The sequence below is a fragment of the Podarcis pityusensis genome (assembly GCF_964106645.2).
Source record: "Podarcis pityusensis genome assembly, chromosome: 12".
NCBI classification, from domain to species: Eukaryota; Metazoa; Chordata; class Lepidosauria; order Squamata; family Lacertidae; genus Podarcis; species Podarcis pityusensis.
Genome location: NC_138037.1, coordinates 8,705,509 through 8,726,613, shown reverse-complemented (window position 1 = coordinate 8,726,613; position 21,105 = coordinate 8,705,509). Strand labels below are relative to the sequence as shown.

The window sequence follows — 21,105 nt, the reverse complement described above, 5'->3', positions numbered from 1 at the left end:
TCTAACAAGTAAGATAAAATAAATAACACAAACGCTTTCCGAAGCCTTGGGGCTAAGCCTTGGTGAACCACACTTCCTTCACTTTGTCATAATGTCTATTTTTAAAAATAACTTTAACCCCCTTCCACTTTTCTTACAGCTTCCAGTTGTGTCAATGCCAATGAGTTATTAATTATTTTCTGAGCAACTGAAGTCACTGTGGTTATGTCAGAATCTTATTCCACCCGCTTCCAATTTCCTTCCTCTTAAATTTGTTCCGTATCTTTGTTGCTGCTGCCTTGAAGCAAGGAAGACACAAGGAAAATACATTTTCGATGTTTTGCTGCAAATCCTACACTACCTTCTCAGAGATTAGCAATGCACTAGTTTGACGGCTGAAGACTGTCACCCTGAATCAACAGTCTACATCTGTTGTGTGGTCCTGCCACTCTCCATTTAATATAACAGGTCCACCCAAGCAAGCAGGGTGACAAACTGGACCTCCCTGCCCTTCTACCTTAAAGGGCTTACAGGCAGAAGAAGAGGGACAAGCGTAGCTGTCATAGCACTGTTCTACATTTCCCCCAGTTTTAGGGTATAGATTTGTTGATCCAGAGGAAGAGAGACAATCTGATGCACTGGAAGTTACTCCAGTGCAATGCTTTGTGTCTATGAGACAAGCTCCTGCACTGATTACTGTAAATTCATATATGGAAAGATTATACTTCACCGGAATAGGCAATCTATGGAAGTTGCTGCTGACAATCGTGTTTCTGAAATAACCATCAATTCTCTCGCTGGCAGGAACCAACACAGATATTCTTCTACAGAGCCTAAGAAGGCAGCCCTATATGTGTTTACTCTCAGAAGTAAGTCCCACTGAGCTCAATGGCACTTGCTCACAAACAAGTGGGTATAGGATTGCAGCTCAAGTGGGATTTTCATGATATTAATTCCCAAAGGAATAATTGTTAAATTCCCGAGTAGTCTAAATAGGCCTTTTCATTTAAGAGGTAGAGTATGTAGGAACCTGCAGCTTACACACCATCTCCTTTGATGATTTTGTCATTAAGCTTCCAACTCAGAATTTAACTATTCTTTTAATTATTACCCTCAACATAAAATTGACTTTATTCTATTTAAACTACTGTTCAGTCTCCTGTTTTACCCACGGTTATCTATTCAGCCAATTGTTATACAATCACTGAACACCTACAATCAGGTTGTATTAGTATTAATTCAAAATTAGGAAATCCACGAGATTTGTTTGAGTTATCTGAACATGGCCATTAAACTGTCTGTTTTAAATTATCAGCGTAGCCAGGAGGCTGCAACTATTTGCAGCAGGCAAGCACAACTTGGGGTCCACAAGCGGCCCAATAAGTCTTCTGTTTATGGAGACCTCTAGTCAATCCCATGACAAGCTACAATAGATGGCTGATAGGATGCATTTGGCTTGGTGGTTCACAGTTGGGTAGGATTCCAGCATTAGAGCAAGAATCACCAAAGAGGCCTTCCCTGGTACCCACACCTTTACCTGCTGAAATTAGGCTTGAAGGAAGCATTCTGTTTCAAAATAATAGAACAAGATGTGGCACGTGCTTGCCTGCAGTGTGTGTGGTACTAACAGTTTCATTAGCTTGCAATATGCTCCAAAATTTTGGTGACACCCCCCGATTAGAGGATGGCTTCATACAACAACCGCTCAAGCTAGTTTGCTGTCACACCGAATGCCAGGAAATTTTCATTCTATTCTAGTGTGAAAAAGATATCCTCAAGTGAGTTCTATTTAAAACGTTTGTCAGCCCGAAAGCTTGCTAAGTGTCATCAGTTCAATCTTCTCGAATTTTTACCACAATTTCATGAAGAATATGGGAAAAGGCAAAGTCACATTTTGCTTCTTCTCATAATTACCAGAAAAAAAGACTGTTGGATCAGCTCTGTTCCCTCCCCCCTCCCAAACAGTCAACATGGCCAAATTTTTCTGCCCAGCATAGCAGAAAAGAGATCAGTTAAAAGGCAGGAGCTGTGATGCAAAACAATCCACAACCACATTCTGCCCTTGCACCCAAGAGCATGCACCTGCATGCGCTTATCACTTCCATTTCCACAAACGGCTGCCATGGAATTCCTAGGCTCCTCTTTAAACTCCAGACCCGAATTAGTATGTGGAGCTAAGTAACAACTGGGAATAGTTTAGAAGGAAAATGGAGCGGGGGGGGAGAGAGAATATTAAGTTAGCACATCCACAGCAGGCTTAGCCCTGTTTGGTAATTTGGTAGTTGCTAGGTTGCCTGTGATGATTTAAAGATGGCACGGCTCCACCACTGAGAGCAACGGACTCAGATAGCAGAGAGCGGCACTAACTAGAAAGCAAGTGCAGTGCTCTGTCATCCAGCTGTGTTGCACAACCGCCAAGTGGAAAGAAATATATGGAGGCCTCCTCGAGCTGGGCTTCTGAAGCGTGTTTGCATGTTGTGATTTGAAGGAAAGTCAGAGAGAGCACCACGCTGTGTGCAGCAATGGAACAACACCGTTCCACCTTCTCATCACAATTCATTAAGGGAAATGCTAGCTAGCAAGCCGTGGTTGGGAAGAAATCCTTGGTTAAGGCTGCGTGACATCACAAAAACCTACTGCAGCAAAATAAGGAAGGAAAGGAGGAAGCAGAGCGCTTCCTGATCATGAAACCTGTCTGCTGATTGGGCAGTGTGAACCTGAACCAGACCACAGACATTTCATCTAGAGGCTAGGTTTGCCATGCAATTGATAGTGATGTTGTTTTCTTCAACAGCTGTGGCAGCCTGCAAATGACTTGTTATGTTTCAAATGGGGGGAGGGAAATGGTTTCATCAACTGCCATACTTTGCAACATTTCCCCCACTCCTCAGAAACTTGTAGTCATGGTTGCAGCTCAGTGGTTTCCAAATGATATTGCAGGATATCCAGCCACACACAACTTTTAACGGAAGGTTTGTTTGCATTAATCCAAAAAGCAAGTGTTAGCAAGAAGATGCCAACCTTCTGAAGTCCGCCATTTTCTTCCACCAATGGAGGAAGGACACTGGTGCTGTTGGTAGATGGTGGCTCAACATTGTAGTCACGAAAGCAGCAGAACAAAGTGCTAAAGATGCTTCGACTCCTCTGCTTCTTCAAACTGAGATTACATTGGGACACTGTAAAGAAAAGCAACATTTGAAGTGAGGTGTGTAACAGCTTCCTAGGCTCTTGAGGAAATGGGTCAGTTATCTTACATGTGCTCATACTACTTTTAAAGTAACATCATAATGTTGAAGGTGAAAGCCTTATTTCTAATCATCTTCTTTTGAGTTATGCCAGAAGGAATTGTTGCCTCTTTTCTTCAAGGCTGTTTGGTGCCAAGACAGCAGTGCCAGGTTATACCAGAGAAATATACTGGACATAATTTTGCTAAGCTGTGTGTCTCCCTGCATGCCTTTTTACAGCAAAGCTACACATTATGCTGAAGCAAACACTGACACCCATCACATTCACACTTTATATTTAACAAGCAAGAGAATAATGCGTGAAGCAGTTCTTTGGTTTCTTATGCAATAAAGAAACATGGGGAATTGCCATGGCACTATGACAAACAGTACAGGAGGGAAGAGAATGTTCTATCTACGACCCATTTGGGCAGGACCTTTGAGTAGGCACAGCAGATGTGAAAGGCATCTGTGCCTCTGCGGCCCTTCAGAAAAACAACCACCACCACCAAACAAAACAACCAAACAAATTGCTGACACATGCATTTCAAAGACTGTCAAAAGCACCTGTTCAAAAGTTCATTTCAGGACACAGCTCTGGCCTTGGATGTGATCTGTATATGTAATTAAGTTGTGACAGCTAGGATTTAAGTAAGTGGGGAACCAGTGATGCAAGCCCGAAATGGTTGGGGGGAGGGTTAAATGTGTTCCTACAAACAGCAGGACCTTATGCCCCCATAGCAAGCTGCTTCTGAAATGAAAGGTTTTTCCAAAGGCCTTCTGTGATAGTGCTTGGGCAAAAGGGTCAGCTGTGCATGGAAACACCCCCCCTCCATCAGCATAGCACAAGCACAGTAGAGACCACAAAATTCAGCTCAGGTTCCCCATTTGGCACTTGGTAAAATAGCCTGATTTGGCTCAGGCCAAATTCGAAGCTTTCCAGTTCAGCTGGGGTGTCTGAATCCACTTTGCTCCCCCCTCCCCAAAATTCACTATTGGGAAATTTAAACACACAGACACACACACTTTAACATTTCCCCCAGTTTACAGAATTTGATGAAATCAGCAGATATATTAGTCCCTTCAGAATGGATCAATTGGATCAGGACCTGTTTTGTTGGATGTCTCTAAAACATGACTTTGTTTTTTCAAAACATAAAAAGGCTATAACTTTCATTTTGGGGCAGAACCAGATGAAGTTTGCAGGCAGATTACTCCTTCTGAGGACCCAAACCTCAAATTTCAGAAGGATAGCTGCAGATTCTTGCCAGGGGGCCAGTAATATTTTAAGTGGGGGGGGGGGGAATCATTTATTTTCCCTTAGTGTTTGTGGACAATTGGTCTAAAAATGGAGGCACCAGAGAAGTCATCCTGGCCAGAAAAAGAAAACCCTGTCAAATTGCAGACAAATTGTTCCAGGGGCTTTGGTGCTAGGTATTTGTGAATTTGACTATGGGTTGAGACAGAAGGCGATTAATTTTCATTCCCTATGACTACAAGCTAGATCTGTCAGTCGCGGAAGAGCTCCCCCGTTCTGATTCTGCAGTTTTCCTTAAAGTTAAGAAATATTTCCCCCCTTGCAAAGCTGTTCTTTCTCCCCACACACCGTTAAGGTACAGGATGCTTCATGAGTCCCTCTGTTGGCTCATGTAGCCTCTTGTAGAGCCTGCAGTGCGTCAGACAAGCCCAAAACGTAATCTTCAAACATTTTAGCCACCTATTTGGATCCACCTTTTATAAACCGCTGTACCTCAGCTGAGTTCCCATGCCAGAGCATATGACTGGGTATCAACTGGCTCTAGTGGACAACATGGTGCTCACTTCCTGCACTAGTACAATGGTGTGACAGGGAGGTGTGCTGCTAGCACGGCAAGCAATCAAGACCCTTATCCAGGCTACAGTCTGGTCCCACTTCGCCAGCACCTACCTACATTTAGCTAAAATGTGGCAATGCCCTACAGGAACATACTGAATGACCTAGATCCAGGCATTCACAGCAACAATTTTACACTTGCTTCACTATTCCTGCAAAATAACCCTAAACACTCTCTACCTGCACTTCACTACAAACTCGGTGTGTGGATCAGCCAAAGGTACCAGGTGTGCCTACCAATTTGTGTTCCTGGAGAACACTGAGAGGGATTCATGCAGCCTTTTACATAAAATCACAGAACTGTAGAGTTGGAAGGGACCCAGAGGGGCATCTAGTCCAAACCCCTGCAATGCAGGAATCTCAACTAAAGCATCCATGACGGATGGCCACCCAACATAAACTCACAGGAGTGACTGGCCTGCTGGAAGCTGTCAGAGGAAGGCTGGAGAATCCCCCCTGAAGCCTGTCTGGTTTCTATGCTAGGATGTCCCTCTTCTGCCGATCTCCTTGCTCAAGGACATGGAATTCATGCACCTGCCTGCAGGCAATTTCTTGTTGCCTAAGATAGAGGCAAAGCACAAGTCTGACTTAAAGAAAATACTGAATAGCATTGCCCTGTACAATACAAAATATTTTCCCTCTCCAATGTTTCTCAGCTCAAGCATCTTAAACCTCTTTGCACCTTCAACAGCTTTAGTTGCAACTTTCTGGTTGCAGAAGTTTTAGCATCGTTATTGCTGACTAAGGAGGTGAGTAACTGATGCACACATCAGATTAGCCAGCATGTGCATAGTGCTAATAATGCTATTTTGTGGCAGATTAAATATAGCTTATTCACCATTTCCTTCCATTACTTCCTGAACCACTTGATGTCTTTTATATAGATAAACCCCTAACAAACATTTATGAGTAAAGGTTCTCAAAGCAAGCTCAGATCACAGTTTTGCCCTACAGGACCAGGTCTGGCCTGAAATGAACCCCTCTAGATCTTATGGCAACAAAAGAGTAGTTTTCATTATGAGGCAAAAGCTTGGAAACTCAGGCTTCCTCCTGGGCCTTGTCCAGAAAGTGGTGGGGGGTGATGAGTGTTCAGACCCCTGGGCTCTCACTTGTGGGGTGCCTCAGGGTTCCATCCTCTCCCCCATGCTTTTTAACTTCTACATGAAGCCGCTGGGAGAGATCATCAGGGGGTTTGGGCTGGGTGTCTATCAATATGCAGATGATACCCAGCTCCACCTCTCTTTCAAATCAGAACCAGTGAAGTCCTGTGTGAGTGCCTGGAGGCGGTTGGAGGATGGATGGCGACTAATGGATTGAGGTTGAATCCTGACAAGACAGAAGTACTGTTCTTGGGGGACAGGGAGTGGGCTGGTGTGGAGGACTCCCTGGTCCTGAATGGGGTAACTGTGCCCCTGAAGGACTAGCTGCGCAGCCTGGGAGTCATTTGGACTCACAGCTGTCCATGGAGGCGCAGGTCAATTCTGTATCCAGGGCAGCTGTCTACCAGCTCTATCTGGTACGCAGGCTGAGACCCTACCTGCCCGCGGACTGTCTCGCCAGTGTGGTGCATGCTCTGGTTATCTCCCGCTTGGACTACTGCAATGCGCTCTACGTGGGGCTACCTTTGAAGGAGCCCAGAAACTACAACTAATCCAGAATGCGGCAGCTAGACTGGTGTCTGGGGGTGGCCGCTGAGACCACATAACACTGGACTTGAAAGACCTACATTGGCTCCCAGTACGTTTCTGAGCACAATTCAAAGTGTTGGTGCTGACCTTTAAAGCCCTAAACGGCCTTGGCCCACTATACCTGAAGCAGCATCTCCACCCCATCGTTCTGCCCAGACATTGAGGTCCAGCGCCAAGGGCCTTCTGGCGGTTCCCCCATTGCGAGAAGCAAAGCTACAGGGAACCAGGCACAGGGCCTTCTCGGTAGTGGCGCCCGCCCTGTGGAACGCCCTCCCATCAGATGTCAAAGTGATAAACAACTACCTGACATTTAGAAGACATCTGAAGGCAGCACTGTTCAAGGAAATTTTTAATGTGTGACATTTTAATGTATTTTTAATCTTTGTTGGAAGCCGCCCAGATGGGCGGGGTACAAATAAATAATAATAATAATAATAATAATAATAATAATGAGTTATGCTTGCAAAACCAGAAGGGTCTTTGTCTACTTCCAACCGACTCAGATGTGAGCAAATCATGCAGGCTTTTGAAAGTTTCTGGCAGAAATAAACACATTTTGGAACAAAAAGGAATGGTCAATGATATTTTATCAAAGACTAAGCCCCATGTTAGGTCTTTACTTAGTATGTAAATTTTGCACTCCAGAGCATGCAAAATTCTTGTAGAGCGTTAGCAAAAAGAGGGGCCCATACCTTCATGATTTGCCTTCCCAAGATGCAGTGGCAGGCAACCTGGGTGGCTAACAGATCAACGAAGGCCTAATGGACTTTATCCCTTCCAGCCCACCTGCTTCCTTACTGTCAACCACTGCTGTATAACATGGCTGAAATCTTCACAAATTTTCTTCCGAAGGGGCCACAGCTTGGCATGCACGTGGTGGGTAGTACTACCTATTTCCTGCAGTTCTCTCTCTCAAGAAATGCAGGCTGTTTGTGTGTGGCCAACTCCAATTAAAATAAGAAAGAACGATTACCCAGCTGCAGTTATATTGGTTCTAAAACAAAAATAAAAGGGGGGGAAGGAACCTTATGAATGAATTAAGGAACCATAAGGCAAGTCTCTTAAGCAAAAGGCCTAGAAAAATAAGTCCTACCTAATCAAGTACCTCAAGTGTGAATGGAAGAAGCCTCAAACCATTATACCAAGTGGGTAGGTGGGTGAGTGGGGTGGGGTGGGGTGGGGTGGGGGTGGAGAGCCATTTCATATCCAGGCCTAGACCATTCAACCCTCTTTTAGGAAGGGTTACTGATTCATGTGGGGTTATGCTCCTGGCCCATGTGTGTGCCGGCAGAGCATGAATAGGCCTGCAATGCGCAGTTACGAGTCAATTGGACACGCCTGTACTTAAGGCTGCCCTAGATGGGTCCTACCTATGATCAAATATATTTTTTAAAGATGCAGATGTGTACATTATTAAGGCCTCAGTGGATCTGTGTTACTAATTTTCAATTTCTTACACAAGGAAGATGTTTGTGTTGCACAAGCAGTGCAGAAGTCTATCCAAAGGTGAATTTTCATAGCGCAGCAGCATATAGGCCATATTGTACCTTACACAAGATTTGAGTTTCAAGAAACCATTTAAATTACTGTGAAATGGTTTTCCTTCGTAGTCTATGTGCCTCAAAAGCAACACGACTTGAGCCTACCACTGACTCACATTTCCTTGTGGAAAGATGTTCTGGAATAACCTTTGACGTCTTTATAGTTTTGCAAAATTATGCAAGGACTATGTCTGTTACTGTGATGCAAGTGTGAGATATAACACTTGAGAATGTAAACCCTTTTAAATGAATTTATCAGCTCTTTTCAACTTTTAATTTTATATCTTGTGGTTATTGTCTTAAGAAAAAGAGGCCAGCTAACAAATTACCTTTAAATGTACATAGGAAGCATTCCTGGAAAACTATTTTATACTTCTTATACAGCACGCCCGCCCCCCCCCCCAAACCAACTGTAGTGGTTCTAGGGGTTGCTCGTGCGTAAGCCGGTGCAAACACCTGGCTGGGTTGCCTGAGTGAACCTTTTCTGTCCGGACAGCCACTCACCCGTGGCTGTCTCAATCGCTGGCAGAATCCGTCAGTGGGCGTTTCTTAAACTTCTTCCAGCAAAGAAGCTCTTTGACGCCTAGTCTCCTCCTACTCTCTCTGCGCGAAAGCCTTCTGCGCAAGGAGGGCGTAGGCAGCGGAGGACCTCTCCTCTCCCCGCTGGTCCCCGGCAAGGAGTCATGGGACCGCCTCGCCGCTTCCCCCATCTGCCCCCCTTCTCCACTGGTGCTACGCTGATTCTCTTCCCCAGAAGATGGGCTGCCTCTCCCACTCCCGGGACGCTCTCTGGAATCCCTCTGGATTTTGCTCTCTCCCTCCAGCACTGATGGCAGTTCCCTGACACCAACAGTAAAAAAAATTGCCTGAATGTCAGAATTTACATTTGAATATTCAAGGTGTATGCTACTGATTAAATGCATAGTGAATATTCTGAATTGATATCCAAGGTTCATACAGTTGCAATTCAAAGCTGTTATAGCACTTTAGTGTGGTGTACAATGAGAACTTGCTGCATTTGTGCCACTGTCTAAGGGCCATCATAGAGCCAATAAGGATATGAAACAGGTTCTGTGTGAAAGGCGATGAAGAGCGAAGAAAACAAGGCTCTCACATAATGGCACTAACAGTAGACCAGACTAACACTAGAACAATAGCCTAATCTGTGGACCACTTATTAGCCATTGTTTCAATGCAGTCAAAGAGGCAAATGCTTCACCAGGATTTGCAGTTCTGGACCAATCACAACACGTTTGGTCCATGCATAATGCTGTTTTGGTTTTGTCCTCCTACAGAGTTCCGAGTTGATCAAGAAAAGACCTACCCATTCTGCATCTCAATGCACGGGAGACATCAGCTTCCATTTATGTATCAACATTATATTATTAAATGCCTGCAGACCACCCTTTTCCTTCTTCACTCAGGCATACAGGATGAGCTTCAAAAGGTAGCACTCAGTGTCATACTCCAACTTCCAATCCCCAAGGTAACACACTTAGCATTCCTGGTGCATGACAGTAGCATTTAGAGTTCCCAGCCATGTTTATCCAATTGGGGCTGGGGGAGAAGCAGGAGGGGAGCTCACCTGCAACACTTGTTTCCACAGGTGCTATAAATCTTACTCAAATTTATATTAAAAATGCCAAATGCTCAGGAGTTCACATTTAGAGAAGCCAACTCAGCAACAAGAAGGGAGAAAAAACTCATTCTTCCATACGACAGACATTCCAAAAAAGTAAAGGCTCCAAATGGTGTAGCAGAACGATCACTAAGGAACAAATAAAACCCCCTGTTTGCTTTCTCGGTCACATTTGCAGCCACTCCACAAGATGCTCACTCTACTTAAGACATTTTTCTGGAGACACTTTCAAGTCAAAACATCAATGCAGCTTTTAAAGCCAGCTACAGCTTCCTCACCTTCCCACGTCCAAATTGCTATTATTTCCAAAAGCATGAGATGTTTTTACTGGACTTTAAATATAGATCAGTCAAAAGAACAGCTGCCTAACCAAGCAGTGAAGAGCTACCCTGTATTAAAGTGCATGTGCGTGAGTACAAAATGAGTGTTTCACAGTAGTAACTGCACTAAAGGAGAGGCACGCAGCCAAGTATGTGCCACATGTACGAGCAAGTAAGGTGGTTATAAGTCCTGCTGATAAATTGGCTTGTCATACTACCCTTAGGATTCTATTCTTTTTCAGCAGAGTTAAAATGACAGAATATGCAGACAGCATCATAAAGCAACGAATGAAGAGTTACAGATGGATATAAAACCCAATGTATATAGTGTTAAGTGGCAGACGGATATGCAGTAGCTCTGTATAGTAAGGTACACATATATGCTAACTGATAGCAAGGAAAACAGTAGCAGTAAATAATTACTTATTTTGTGCAATTCAAGCATTCCAATAAGAGAATGAAATAATGAAGTAATATAGCCTTTCACCACATTATCTTATGGCTGCCTAATAAGCTTGGCCAACACTATTTACGTATTGTAGGTAGTAGGATGAATCCAAGAGAGCAGCAGCTTGCTTAAAGGGACCCCTTGTGAGTTGACAGGTTTCCTGAGACAGGGGTTTCCTGGCTCACAGTTCATTCAGCCACTATATTAGCACAGGGGAACTCACGGTCCTCTGTTGGGGCTCAAGCAACCAACAACAAGTCCTAGAAAAAGTGGCAATTCCAGGAAAGCTAGCTCACCAAATCTTCCGAAGGAGTTTTCCGAAAGGCATCCACGGAAGGATTGCTACAACTTTCAGCTGGGAGGCACTGTGGTTTGTTGACCTTTTGAAGCAATGATGCCTTTGGCTCCCTCAGCCCTTTATCTGGAGGCCGGGTCTTGCCCATTTTGCACTGGGGCAGAAAATAACTCGCGGAGTCTCAGAAACATGATTGCCACTGGTGGCACATTTGTGGATCTCTAGTCGTGGCTTTGTTTTACAGGTGAATTTTGGCTTCACATATATTCTTTTGATTCTAAATTCTACAGTGAAGTTCTACATGGCATTGAGCTTCATCTTTTTATTGCTTGGGATTACGATTTCCCAAGAAAGAATTCTATTCTTCTAAAGAAGAAGAAGAAGAAGAGGAAGAAGAAGAAGAAGAATAATTTGGATTTGATATCCCGCTTTATCACTACCCGAAGGAGTCTCAAAGCAGCAAACATTCTCCTTTCACTTCCTCCCCCACAACAAACACTCTGTGAGACGAGTGAGGCTGAGAGACTTCAGAGAAGTGTGACTAGCCCAAGGTCACCCAGCAGCTGCATGTGGAGGAGCAGAGAAGCGAACCAGCTTCACCAGATTACGAGTCCACCGCTCTTAACCACTACACCACATTCCTTCCTTTTAGCAAAGGGAATTTTCAACACTGTGCTAATAGATAGAAAGAATGATCCAAGAAGTCCTCAACAGCAGAACATGCGAAAGATAACAAGTGGTATGTTACAACAGCTGTGATGGCGGATGAAGGCTGCAGCAGATAAGAATCTGTTGTGATACTCATGCCACTGGAATAGAGCATTATTGCGAAGACTGTGCGTTGGTCAGCGTACACTGGTGCACAAAAATAAAACAAATTCACGCACAGGCGTCTTCCAAAAATACAAAATGGGTGTGCTGTTAGCCTGTGCTGCCTTTCCTAACACCTTTTTGAACTTCCCCATTTACACTTCCATTATGCTGCAAGAGCAGCTGTTCATAGGGATGCTGCTCGTAAATTAACTCCAAAAACGCTGCTCAGCAAATAACTCGGGAGTTCATTGCTGCGAAGTGACCTCATAGTACGCACACACTTCCCAGGCAGCACATATTGGAATAGCTGCTTAGTAATATCCAGGGTAATGAGGTGCTAATGATGCAGTTTGCTGAGAAGCTCAGCTAGTTATTTCTAGAGCCCTGGCCTCAGATTTACATTAGGAAAAGAGCAAAGAGGGGACAATTCTGTTAGGGCAGACACGTGCGCATTGCTAGAGACAGGGCAAAAGAGGACAGAAATTTGCATGGACTTTCCACATGCTAATTTAAAAACAGTATCATTTACTTATTAATTGCATTTACAGGCAACTCCCCATTTATGCAGGGGTTGCACTCCAAGGCACTGCATGAGTTGGGGGGACATGCATAAGCCTGTCCCATTCCGCCCTTGCTCCCTTCCAGTGCCAAGAATATGCCAAACACCAGCAAATGGGGATTTGCCTGTATATCCACCCCCAAGGAAGCATACATGGTACTCCTGCTCCTCACTTAATCCTCACAACAATCCTTTGAGGTATGTTAGGCTGAGAGTCCGTATAGTTAGAGCTATGGTTTTCCCAGTAGTGATGTATGGAAGTGAGAGCTGGACCATAAAGAAGGCTGATCACAGAAGAATTGATGCTTTTGAATTATGGTGCTGGAGGAGACTCTTGAGAGTCCCATGGACTGCAAGAAGATCAAACCTATCCGTTCTTAAGGAAATCAGCCCTGAGTGCTCACTGGAAGGACAGATCCTGAAGCTGAGGCTCCCAATATTTTGGCCACCTCATGAGAAGAGAAGACTCCCTGGAAAAGACCCTGATGTTGGGAAAGATGGAGGGCACAAGGAGAAGGGGATGGCAGAGGACGAGATGGTTGGATAGTGTTCTCGAAGCTACCAGCATGAGTTTGACTAAACTGCTGGAGGCAGTGGAAGACGGAGGTGCCTGGCGTGCTCTGGTCCATGGGGTCATGAAGAGTTGGACAAGGCTAAACGACTAAACAACAACAAAAAACAGGCTGAGAGGCAGTGACTGGCCCAAGGTGATCATCATGGCCAGGTCGGGATTTGAACCCTGGTCTCCCAGATCCTAGTCTGACATTCTAACCACTTTGCCACACTGGCTCTCAAAGGTAAGAAAACAAGTATATGGATGTAGGTTTAGAAACAGTAAGTGTAACTTAAAAAGAAATACAATTCCCCAATATGGAGATAACAGTGACCAAGTAACCTATGAGCCTGCTCAGTCTGCTGTTGTTAAATGTTGACGTCCGACTTCAAGGCACCTGCTCTCCCTTCTTAGAGCTCTTTTCTTTTAAATACTATGTGGAATATCATGGAATATGACCTGACAACCCATCAAATAGAGGACAGACCTCTGTAAAGAAGGACACATGTCCACCCTAAATTCTGTTTCCCTGCTCTGCTATGAAAGATCACCTGGTTTCTGTTTGCTTCCAAATCCTTCCTAGAAAATGCACATGAAATCCATATGGTTTTCAATTCCAAGATAACACATGCACATTATTCCCAATAGCAAGAAAATATAATTTACACCAGAATCAGATTCCAGGATGGCACTGAGCAGTGAAGCTAGTTATCTACTTGAGGACGAGCTCCCCATGTTATGCATGCAAGACAATATTTCTTCTGCAATTTTTTTTTAAAATTTTTGGCATTTTCTTAATATCATTTTAACCAACGATTCCAATATGCAATGGAACACACTATCAATCTTACGCCATGTTGGTTAAAAACATGAAGAGCAAAAGTCATTGAAGGGAATCCTCCCAGTGCCTTCTAATAACCAATCAGAAATAAAAACTTTCCAACATATATCTGGTCTAAAACAATTGCTAAGTAGTCTAGACGCACGTCCACATACTATTTACCTGAAGTAGAACACATCTCTAGTAAGGCGGTAGGGAAGGGCTTGGTGGGCTACTTCTACCACCCCCAGTACTTTAAATGCACATTTCATCTCTGATCAATGCACTAATCATCCTACCAATGTATTCAATTAATCCTTCCTCTTTTCTTTAAATTGTAACTAAAAGGGAGATACAAAATTCATTAGCTGTAAAAATATTTCACAGTGTTTTTACAATGCAGGGAAGGTAGCTCCTCGCTTTGCAAGCCTGTTTCCAAACCGGCCTTGGGAGGGCAAAGCCCTGATTGACTCCAGCTACAAAGGTTGAGGGGACGCAGGTGGCGCTGTGGGTTAAACCACAGAGCCTAGGACTTGCCGATCAGAAGGTCAGCGGTTCGAATCCCCGCGACGGGGTGAGCTCCCGTTGCTCGTTCCCTGCTCCTGCCAACCTAGCAGTTCAAAAGCATGTCAAAGTGCAAGTAGATAAATAGGTACCGCTCCAGCGGGAAGGTAAACGGCGTTTCCGTGCGCTGCTCTGGTTCGCCAGAAGCGGCTTAGTCATGCTGGCCACATGACCCGGAAGCTGTACGCCGGCTCCCACGACCACTAAAGCGAGATGAGCACCGCAACCCCAGAGTTGGTCACGACTGGACCTAATGGTCAGGGGTCCCTTTACCTTTACAAACGTTGAGGCTGCTGAAGAACCCAGAGACCATCTTGACTGTCTCTTAGTGCAGACTCAGGTCACTGAGTGTGGGCTTCCACTGCTGCCCCCTGTCATGAACCACCATGGCAGCAACAGTAACAGTCAAGTTCTATGCTTATGATAATCAGCTATTCTCTTGCTAATTATGCTGTTTTAAATGTGCATTTCATTGTTATTTTTAAAATAACTTTTTATTGGGTTTTAGAAACAAGTTGAATGTGAATTGTATATCTTATTTCCTTTAGTAATGCTTTCTTTTGAAATGTTTAAGATAATTTTTTTGTTAACTTTTCTGCATTCAATGTCCGTTTTGTAGTTGATCACCTTTGTAATGTTTTACTCTGGAAGGTTTTATTTGATATTTTCATGTGTTTTAAGCTGCTCTGAGACTTTTTCCATTTAAAATATAATGTTAGCACAGAAATGAAACGCTTAACAACAACAGCAAATGTCTTTGCACTGGGTTCAGAGCAGAGATTGTAATGGGGAATGGGTGCCCTTGTAGTATCTGTCTGTGCACAGTAAGATGTAGAATTATGTTATCTAGAATGTTTTCAGCACCTTGTCCTCACCCAGCTGTGTATAAATAGACTTTCATTCACATATATGGATCTGGAACTAGGATGCAAGTTCAGTGCAGTGCAAGTACCTGTACAGAGCTTCTGCATTTGAATGAACATCGCTTTCAATATATATACCTTTTTTATACATGACTATAACCAGACCGGGCTAACGGAACCTTTAACAAGTTTAACTTGTACCATAAAAAGTCTCTTTCTTTTTTAATTAGGCAGGGAGTAGAGCATCACATTCTTCCCTTAATCACTCCAGTATCACTACGTTCAAGTTAGTTCAGTGCTGGGCAAACATTTGGCTCTTATCTGAACCATCACCAAAAAAATCAGAACTAGAGCAGAGCAGCAACCTGAACTTATTTCAGCTTTATAAGCATGCATGCACTCTTGATATTTTTCTCAGTCCCGTTCAGGAAGTGCTTTTCTTGCTCTGAAAACGCCCATTCATTGTTGCAGGGAGTTAATGGTGACTGAAAAGCCTAAAATGATGCTATCTGCCATCCACTTCAGTTCCCACTCCACACACGCACACTTCCTCTTTTCTGTCAAATACTTAACAAATGATGTAATTTATTCCCATAGCTAAGCAAATCAGACTAGACCCAATAGGAAGAACTAGTAAATTCAACATGTGTTTCCTGTTCAGTACAAGGATTGCTAAGTTAAAAAGGAAAGGAAAGGAAGTACATGCCAAATATTGTTCCTCTATAGTCCTGGACAAGGTTTTAATTCAAGGGTCTTTACTTGACCCAGAATGTATTTCAGTTTGGGAAGGAGGAGAATTAGTCATTTCAGCGATCTTAAAATTATGCTAATTGCAAAAAAAATTAAGTTAAGCTCTGTAGAGGCAATAATGGAGTTGCTTACCTCCAGTTAATATTGCCCCAAGGTCTGTGGTGCAGACACACATTTGGGAGTGCCCTGGAGCTTAGATAGAAGCTCAGTCCACTATCCTTCTGGATGGCCAATGCAAAGTAAGTGAGCTGGAGGCTGCATTAAGCTTTGCCTTGTCCACTTCCCTCCTGGCTGCCAAGGAGGCCACAATGGGAGGAACTGTTCTGAAGCTTAAAACATGCTTGTCATTACCAGGCATGAACAGTTAAATGAAAACCAAATATTAAGCAGACTTTGTAAGAAAGCAGACATGACTCTTTCAGTCCCCAAAAGCCCAAGGGGAAAGGGTCAGTGCACAATCTTTGTATGCAGATCCCAGGTTGAATTCACAGCATGTCCAGGAAGGACTGGAGATGACCCGTTTGAAACCTATAAATTCACTGCCCATCAGCAATGACAGTACTGAGTCTGATGGACCAATGTATTGACGGCATAAGGCAGTGTCCAACTATGGCCGAGTTCTTTCAGGTTTGAGCCTCTGTGTGTATGTAATTCCAAAATATGAGACTTCACAGAGGCATGAACTGCAACATCTTCAGAAGAAACACGATATAAAATATCCAGCTAAGGTGATAAGGGCTTATAGGCCAATTACTGTAGGAAAGTTGCTTTCACTGGGTGAAACGGTCAACTTCATCTCCTATAGCAATTAAGCCAGGGGTCAGCAAACTTTTTCAGCAGTGGGTCGGTCCACTGTCCCTCAGACCTTGTGGGGGGTCAGACTATATTTGGGGGTGGGGGAAATGAACGAATTCCTATGCCCCACAAATAACCCAGAGATGCATTTTAAATAAAAGCACACATTATACTCATGTAAAAACACCAGGCAGGCCCCACAAATAACCCAGAGATGCATTATTATTTTTTTAAAGGTCACATTCTACTCATGTAAAAACACGCTGATTCCTGGACCGTCCGCGGGCCGGATTTAGAAAGCGACTGGGCCGGATCCAGCCCCCGGGCCTTAGTTTGCCTACCCATGAATTAAGCAACCTGTCCAGACTTCTGTCTTCCATACAGGACCAAATGAGATGCACTAAATGTGCACCACTAAAAAAAGGATCTGAATTTTGAAAAGTCAAGCACAGCAATACTCATTTAATCCAGCAGCCTGCTCTCTGGATTGTTCTATATTTTAGATAAATTACTATTTACTACTCTATGCGTCATTCCGATGCCTCGTCACAGCAAGCAAACTTCCACAAGGAACGGCAACTAAATGAAGCTGGTATATATTTGCCAGCTTTAGATCTCAAAATGGCAACTCTGTTTTGTTTCGTGTGTATGTATGTGTGTTAAACTTAGCAGACTGAATTCTTTCCCTCGGCAGAAAAGGATGTTTGGATTCTGTGGCTGCATCTGCTGTTGAACTTTGTGCAGCTTGTCTCTTTTTAGTAGAAGAAAGCTTTGTTTGTTGGCCCCTCTCTCAGGGCGGGAAAGGAATGCAATGCATGCACAGACTCTGCAGTATTTCCTGTTACACTCCTGTTCCAAACCAATGTACTGGGAAAAAATCCAGGCAGCACAATCAAATCCTTGATCTAAAATGAAGGAAGGATGCTCAATGTTTTACAGTTTATATTTGTAGAGGAGTTATCTACATGGATAGGCGGGCTGTAAATAAATACAGAATTTACCTTCTAATCTGGACAAGACTAACTAAACTTCCCAAAATAACAGCATATATACCAGCAGAGTAGACAAATGCCAGCCCAAACTAGATGACGTTTAATGTGTAACAAGATTTTTCAACGGCAATTGACACACGAAGGACCTTATCTCTCTATCTACTTTATCTCTCTACAACCTGCTGCAAGTCATGCTTCTAGCTGGTAACTCCCTCCACCCTGCAACTGAAACAGATGATTGGTTCACTCCCTGACCAAGGGGATTACCCCACATATGCCTGGACAAGAATATTTTATTTTATATCCAACCCATCTGTTGTCTTGCATGCCTCCAGGTCTCTAATACCAACTGAAAATCTAATTTTGTACACCAATGTACACTATCAAAAATGTTATCAATAATCTATAAGATAATCAGTGATTTACAAGTAGGCCAACTTAATTCTATGAAACATCTTTGGGAGTTAGACCTAGAGGCTCAGACTGAAGAGGACTGGCATAACCTAGGCCCTAATACACATCGACATGTATTACGAAAATATTTTAAAATTATTGCATAGGTGGCACTTAACCCTGCTAAAGTGCAATTGTATTAGCAAGTCATCCTTCTTCCTTTGCTAGAGGAGATGTAATGACACTGGTACCAGATGTGGTGTACCAAAGTAGAACCTTTCCAGCAAAAGGTCTTTGAGGAAATACACCTCATCACAAGACAAAATATTCATGTGCCAAGGCTAGTTTTCTGAACAATTGTCCAGAAAGAACAAATGGATCTTCAATACAAGGGACCTATTATTTTTCTTCTAGTAGCAATAGGGCGGCTTACAGCCCCAAACTGGAAATGACTGAAACACTCAGGGCTTATCCACACCTCTGTTTGTCCCACCACTTTCCCTTGGGAAAACCCGTAGTTTAGCACTGAATTGGAACAAACAGTGATTGGATTTTCCACGGATTGCTGTTCCGTCCGATTTAGCGCTAAAGAGCAGGTTTTCTGGGGGGAAGTGGTGGGAGGGAAGGCAAAACCACTGGAAAGTGTGGGGCAAACCACTTGGGCCCATGCTTCCTAGGCATGGGGCAAGCGAAAGTGTGGACAAGGCCTTACAAATTTCTATGTGGCGACAAAAAGTATGGAAGATAGAATTATCAGAACAACCGAGGGATTTGGTCAACAAATGAGATTGGACGACCTTTTGGAAACTTATTATCCTTTCATAACATTCTTGATTGAAAACCCCATTGTTTGGCACCTACCAGGCACACACCTGCAACTATGGTGAAATGTATTTCCATAATTTTCTGCTCCATGGAGAAGGGGGTTGGAGATTTATGACTTTTTTGGGGGAAAGTTTTATACACCCCCCCCCCCGATTTATTCTTACGATTACAATGCATTTACTGTACATAGTAAAGGTAAAGGGACCCCTGACCATTAGGTCCAGTCGTGGCCGACTCTGGGGTTGTGGCGCTCATCTCGCATTATTAGCCGAGGGAGCTGGCGTACAGCTTCCAGGTCATGTGGCCAGCATGACGAAGCCGCTTCTGGCAAACCAGAGCAGCGCATGGAAACGCCGTTTACCTTCCCGCCAGAGCAGTACCTATTTATCTACTTGCACTTTCACATGCTTTCGAACTGCTAGGTTGGCAGGAGCAGGGACCGAGCAACGGGAGCTCACCCCGTCATGGGGATTCGAACCGCCGACCTTCTGATCAGCAAGTCCTAGGCTCTGTGGCTTAACCTACAGTGCCACCCGCGTCCATTACTGTACATACCATCCCATTATTCTACCTCCCACCTTTGGTCAGGGAACCAACTGGGTTTGGGTGGGAGGGAAAAGACCATGGACTTAATTGTAAATGGTACCCAGGACCTAATGTGAGATGTGTCTAGAGACAATGCTGTCTAAATCCACATATATGTAATTGAACAACTTCGAATAAGTCCAACGTGGATTTGAATTCCAATGAGGAAACCTCTCATAATTGAGGGGACTGCTCAAAAGGAAGCTGAAAGGGGAAATAATCAAGAGGGTCAAATCTCTCCAGAGCAACAGTAATTATTCAAAACCACAATGATAAAAGCCTAGCTATAATGTCATGTTTATTATGGATCTTAACAACTAGGGACTATACAGAAGACATAGGAAAGGAGGCCCTCTCCAAACAGGTTTAAAAAGACAGCAAAAAAATGAAATGCAGAATAATTATGCTTCAGAAGGAGAAGGGAAATTCCAAATTTAGAACCATATATTGTTAAAATGATGCTTCTTGAGATCTTTTGAACAGTGGGAGGTAATCTATTGATTATCAGAGAAGAAGATGCAAGAGAGTGGATATATTTAAAAGTCAATCATGTGAAAATAAATATGAACAAGGTAATATATGCAGAGAAATCAGTAACAGAAACATATAATCCTGATGTAAGAGAAAAGACAGGAATTGAAAACAAAGTAAGGATGAGTGGCTAAATGTGCATTATAGCAATGTGAAAACAAGACAAAAAACAAACGAGAATGAGCTTTAGCCATATTTAACAATAGAAAATGACAGCTTTTGACAAAATCTAAAGAGGGAGGAGGATGAAAGCTTGAAAACCAGGGAAGTGGTATCAGGGACAGATAAAGAGAAGGAACATGGTAAAAAGAATCAAGTAGATAGGACATTATTTGAAAAAGACTGAAGTGGGAGAGAAAACAATTACGATGAAATAGCAGAGACAAGATGAAGGATCAGCAAAAGAAGAATATATTATCAGAAGTGGAAGATAAAATAAGAACAGAGAACTGAAGCTGATGTTTGAACAGAAAAAGGAAATGAGTTAGAAGTTTATGTTGAATGATAGGGCTGGAAAGAGCTTTTTAGGGATCAAAGTGTGTGTCGTAAAAAAATGGAACACCAACAGGTCCACAAAACATTCAAGCAGTTTAGAAATCAAGTAAAGGAGGGAAACAGAATAGTAGTTAGCCAACAATGAACGGTCACAGGAAGGTTTTGTTGCTATTTTAAATAGGAGAAACTAAAGCAGATGTTAAGTAGGATGGCAAACACACAGTAGCTTAATAAAGACTGAGAATACAAAGGAAGCAAAGAAATCTGTTTAAGACAAAGAAGGAAATGGGATCAAGGGGACAAGTAATAGCTCTTCATGACAAGAGAACAGTGACGAATTTCTAAGAAAGAGGGAAGGAAAGAAAATGGGGAAAAAATGATAAAGAAGATTTCATTGAGTACAAAAGATGATGACATGGAGAACAAAGAGGACTGGAAACTAAAAATACAAACAAACAAACAAACAAACAAACAAACCAGCCAGCTTTTTTTGGAATAAAAATTGACACATACACTCCAAAAAATACCTGAACGAAAAACCTCCCTGAGAACAAGTTGGA

The 21,105-nt window shown here is 43.2% G+C and overlaps 1 protein-coding gene across 1 annotated transcript in view; it reads right to left on the bottom strand.

Annotated features, from left to right (window-relative positions):
* The window catches only part of CTDSPL (CTD small phosphatase like), a 75,991-nt gene that overhangs the window by 23,496 nt on the left and 31,390 nt on the right, over positions 1-21,105 (bottom strand). Inside the window, exon 2 of the mRNA XM_080974323.1 lies at positions 3,001-3,155. Within this exon, the coding sequence (XP_080830449.1) occupies positions 3,001-3,155 (155 nt within the window). The remainder of the gene's footprint in view (positions 1-3,000; positions 3,156-21,105) is intronic.